This window comes from Squalius cephalus (assembly GCF_949319135.1).
Source record: "Squalius cephalus genome assembly, chromosome: 23".
Lineage (NCBI taxonomy): Eukaryota > Metazoa > Chordata > Actinopteri > Cypriniformes > Leuciscidae > Squalius > Squalius cephalus.
The window spans coordinates 5945284-5949835 of NC_137144.1; the positions used below are offsets into that span (position 1 = coordinate 5945284).

The 4552-nt window shown below is 36.4% G+C and overlaps 1 protein-coding gene across 1 annotated transcript; it reads right to left on the reverse strand.

The window, feature by feature from the left end:
* Positions 1-1917: 1917 nt before the first annotated feature.
* LOC307151557 (uncharacterized protein) lies at positions 1918-3825 on the reverse strand. Its single transcript, XM_079859655.1, has 5 exons — positions 3671-3825; positions 3004-3303; positions 2751-2872; positions 2577-2680; positions 1918-2315 (listed from the first exon to the last, which is right to left on the reverse strand). Exons 1-5 carry the CDS (start codon positions 3777-3779, stop codon positions 2186-2188), a joined length of 765 nt encoding a protein of 254 aa, XP_079715781.1. The 5' UTR covers positions 3780-3825; the 3' UTR covers positions 1918-2185.
* Between the last annotated feature and the right edge of the window lie 727 nt (positions 3826-4552).

Sequence of the window (4552 nt, forward strand, 5' to 3'; positions counted from 1 at the left end):
CTTTAGGCAACGTCTGCGCACGAAGGTTCATCACGAAACTGTTTTCAGACAGACTTCTGAGTCAGCGTTACGGTTTAATGATCTACAGCAGAACTGCACAATTAATCACAATGAAACCGCACGTGATTTGGCAAAGGCTGCAGTTATTTCATGCGCAGCTTGTCAGTACAGCACAGCTGATCGGTAGTAAATGCTCCATCTGAAAGCCAGAGGACGCTCTCACGCAGACACCCAAATATGCCCCGCAGCAGAAGTACGATAACGCACATCATTCCAGGAAATCCCTATCGGCATCATACTATCTGTAGCTGAATAAACAGAAGATTGAAACACTTTGATTAAACATGACTAATAAACACACGACTGCCTTATTCTGTGAGCTCAACTGTCGTTATGAAGTGAGTTTGGAGTAAAAGCGTGTTATTAAATGTTGTCTTTTGTTGGACAAGAGGTTCATAAATGATTCTCGTGTTTGGAAAAATGTTCGATGTGTTTTGCTTTTTCAAATGCACATTATAAGTGACTCAAACTCACAGTGCTTTCAGAGTGAGCAGCGTTTACAGAGCCGACAAGCTGCAAATAAAAAATAATTGCAACTTTTGTGATTTCAAAATCGTGATAAGCCAAATCGGTTTAAGTGCAATTACATGTAAATTGCAATTAATCGTGCAGCCCTAATCTACAGCAAAATAGAGCGAGCTTTGGTGAAAACTAAGAGAATATTTAATGACTACAATAGTAATTTCCCGCAAGAAATGACATCATAAGTGGAAAACGTTGATCAAAAATGTACATTCACACACAAACTGATCACCAGCCGCAACTTTCAGAAGCCATCTTTATTTTTCTAGCTCAACTGTTCCAGAATGGAAAGCAGGATTGTGGGATATCAAAGGCAACAAAGGATACATCAATGCTGCCTTCAAAAATCTATCAGATGAAGGTCTCTCAGGAGACAGGAAGTGAAACTAACGTTGCATTCGGACGTGTCTTGATGCCTTCCTACCTTGAAATGCGTCCTACGAAGGCAGCATTTATCAGTTTTCGGACGCAGTCTCTGTCTCTCCCCCCACTCTTCTTCTTCTTCTTCTTTTGGTTTTATGGCGGGTTGCAAACCCGGGGTGTGGAGAATTAACTATATTCTATTTTTTAATCCACTAATCCTAATAAATCTCATGATTGCATTTATCTGTTTTCCTATGTTTGGACCATCATTTAGTATTTTACTTATTGTGAATTCTTGGTATCCCAATGATTGCAATTCCACCTTAAGACTCTTTCTTTCTCTTTCATATGCATTACATACCATCATTACATGTTCTACTCCTAAACAAACATCACATAAACCTGTACATTTTTTCCTGTAATGTGTTATTAAGATTTGAATGCCTTGTTAGTAGATTTGTGAAGATGACTTGCTCCCTTCTACTTATGTTATAAATGATTTTAGATTTCGTTTTACTCCTTTGAACCTTATGAAAGTGTTGGGGTGTTTGACATGAGTCCCAAAGTGTTTGCAATTTCCTATTGTATGCTTCTAAAATTAAATGTGTTCCTTCTGATCTGCTGAGTAATATATACTTGGTTCAACCATATTTAAAATCTATTTGGCCATTTTCTCTGCTTCCTCATTACCCTGAATTCCCACATGTGCTGGTACCCACATAAAACGAGTTATTATTCCTATTTGTTTTAAACTGTATAACATAATGATTTCTATTAAAATCTGTCACTTCTATTTGTTTGCAATGATTGTAAACTCATAAGAACCGCCATTGAATCCCACCCCCCTCTCCAATCAGAACTGCAGTTATATTCACAGGGGCTGTGAATTTTGAAACAAATCATAAAATTTGTTTGTGAAGTACTTGCTCAGCCAGTTTGTTCCTTTGTGGGAACAAACTGGCTGAGCAAGTACTTCACAAACAAATTTTATAGTTTATCGTAGCTCTTAAAGGGGCAGTACATACGTATATCAACCGAGCATACAGACACTGTTATGATGCTGTCTGAATCATACAATCTTATAAACCCCAGTACTCAGTAAATAGGTGTTTAATAATAACCCTCACTGGGTTACATAAAATGATAGTTGCAGACTGTTTTAAAAGTTTTAAACCTCAATCAGAAATTATGTGATCTGAATAAAATAACACAAGTAAAAACACAAAAAATGGGATAAGCCCTATTTCTCACAAATCCCTTTTCTCCTGTCAGAACAAGAGCGATCATTCCAGCCCAAGACAAGTCCTGATAACAGTTCAACACAGTCCTCACGTCCTCCGTAGTCATTCGGCTCAGCTTCAAGCCAAAACCTAAATAACATCAGATTTTAGGTTATTCAGAACACCAAAATTCATGAATAAACTTTAATCACTGTATAAAATCAGCTGGAGTACAATTCAAAGTGCAGTAAAGTAAAATAATTTTCTGTAAACAGAATTTATTTATAGTAAGTTTTTTTTTTTGCTTGTGGTTGTGGAAGAGGTTTCAGATATGTCCTGATGGTTGTGGTGGATTTTTTAAAGAATAAAAATACTAAACAAATAAATAAACAGTGCTTTTTTAGCTCTTACCCTTGTTTCAATGGTGAATTATCCACCCATTTCATATTGCCCTCATGCTCTATGTCAGATAAACCGATCCACATGTTCTCATTGACTTTTGAAGTTATGAACTCCTGTGTGTGAATAAAAACAGGAGTAAGTGTGATTCCTCTCACTGATTAACAGACACTCACACAAACTCACCTGCTTCTCTTCAGTGTTGATAATGATCAGATCGCCACCTTGATTCCTGCAGTACTGCCTGCTGTCAGACCAGCTCATCGACACATTGGATATGAAAAACCAACCGGAGCCCCACTGATATCCTAACAGAAAAACACTTATTTTTTTAAGTGTTTTTTTAGTTAAGGGGGGAGGGGGGAGGGGGAGGGGGAGGGGGGAGGGGGAGGGGGAGGGGGAGGAGAGGGGGGCAGATCACAAAAACAGATCTACTAACCTTTTTCATAAGCGTTCTTTAGTTCGTTTCTCAGAGATGTGACTCTGGTCTCCAGCTCCAGTTTCTTCTGACTGAAGTTGTTCTGCAGTTGGTCTTTTTCATTAATTAGATCAGTGTAATTGTCCTGTAAGCTCTTGATAGTCTGACTGAGCTCTTCAAATGTGTTCTTGTAAGTCTTTAACAGGTCTCTCTCTTCTGTGATCATGATGAACTGCAGGACTCCTGTACTGCTGTTGACCAGCTGAAGAACACAAACAAGCCCGAGACACACTGCCATCAACACCAAACATCTACTTCCTCCTGACAAACAAGACAAACACACACACACATAGCAATTCATAAAAAATCACTCTATAGTATAAGATATAACACCTAAAATCAACCTTCATATGAAATTGAAAGGGCTTTTTAAAGTATTCTTCTGCATGCTTTTTTAATGCAAATCATTGGAAATTAATGGTAATACATGCAAACAAGAACATAAGCTGAAAAAGTAAAGAGAAAAAATAGCTGTTAATGCATTTCATAAACATTGTCGTATTGTTCTTAGAGAACAATGATTGTAATTTTATGTAACATTTTTTGTAACATTTCTTAGTCCTTCAATCAATTCTCAGTTCCTCCATTTAAACTTCCATCTCTGCTTCAGAATAAATGTAATAATTACTGCATTTTCGAGCTTTTCCTTCATCTGGGCGGCGACTTGGAGTTTGAGGTCCAGTTGTCCCCACAGTATCTATTTTTCCAAAATTTACATAATAGATGTCTGATTCCATTATGTGCACTTTCTTACAGATACTGTACAGTACGTGTTCACAGATGAGCTGTGGTCTCTAGAATGGGTACGTTTATTTATACTGACCTGCCCATTTTCTGCGGAACCCATGCAAAAGGTTTAAATGAAATGACGCCCTAAGACCAAAACACAAAACAAAATGAAACCAAATTGGCAACTAACAAGTCACCTCAAGGTAGTCATATTTAAGATCAATATATTATATGGTGTAAATACAAATATATGAAATAATATATTGTATTAATATATTGTGTTATATATGACAGTATATTGAATAATACATACACTGTAAAAATGGCAATTAATAAAATGTTGGAAGAGCAAAAATATTTAAGTTGAATTAATATTCATGCTTGGGATTAGTTAAGAACACATATTATATTAAGTCTGCAAAGATATATTTGAAATTAAATGAAGGGATATTTTCAAATCCAGTCAACATTTAGGATGACTTATGTTGACTGGACTTATAAACACAAATCTAGCCAATATTTACTAAACGTATCAGCTATGCTAATGCGTAAAACAAAACATATTTGTTGTTTGTGTTGTTAAAATGAACATTTATAAACATTTAAAGGGGTCATGAACTGAGAAATCTAATATTCTTTGAGGTTTTGACATATAAGAGTTCATCATATTATAAGAATATCCTGAAAGTTTCAGAACTGAAAACGTCCTTGTTAGTCCAAAATCAGCTTTTATTGTTACCAGGCCCAGCGAACGCCTCGTCCTGGAATTAGGGTGACCAAC

Excerpts from the sequence above, each read along its gene's own strand:
- LOC307151557 (XM_079859655.1), bottom strand. The coding sequence starts at position 3,779 with ATGGAATCAGACATCTATTATGTAAATTTTGGAAAAATAGATACTGTG. Across the intron at positions 2,873-3,003 it reads AAAGAACGCTTATGAAAAAG|GATATCAGTGGGGCTCCGGT; the intron begins GTTAGTAGATCT and ends TTTTTCTGTTAG. Across the intron at positions 2,681-2,750 it reads TCAACACTGAAGAGAAGCAG|GAGTTCATAACTTCAAAAGT; the intron begins GTGAGTTTGTGT and ends ATTCACACACAG.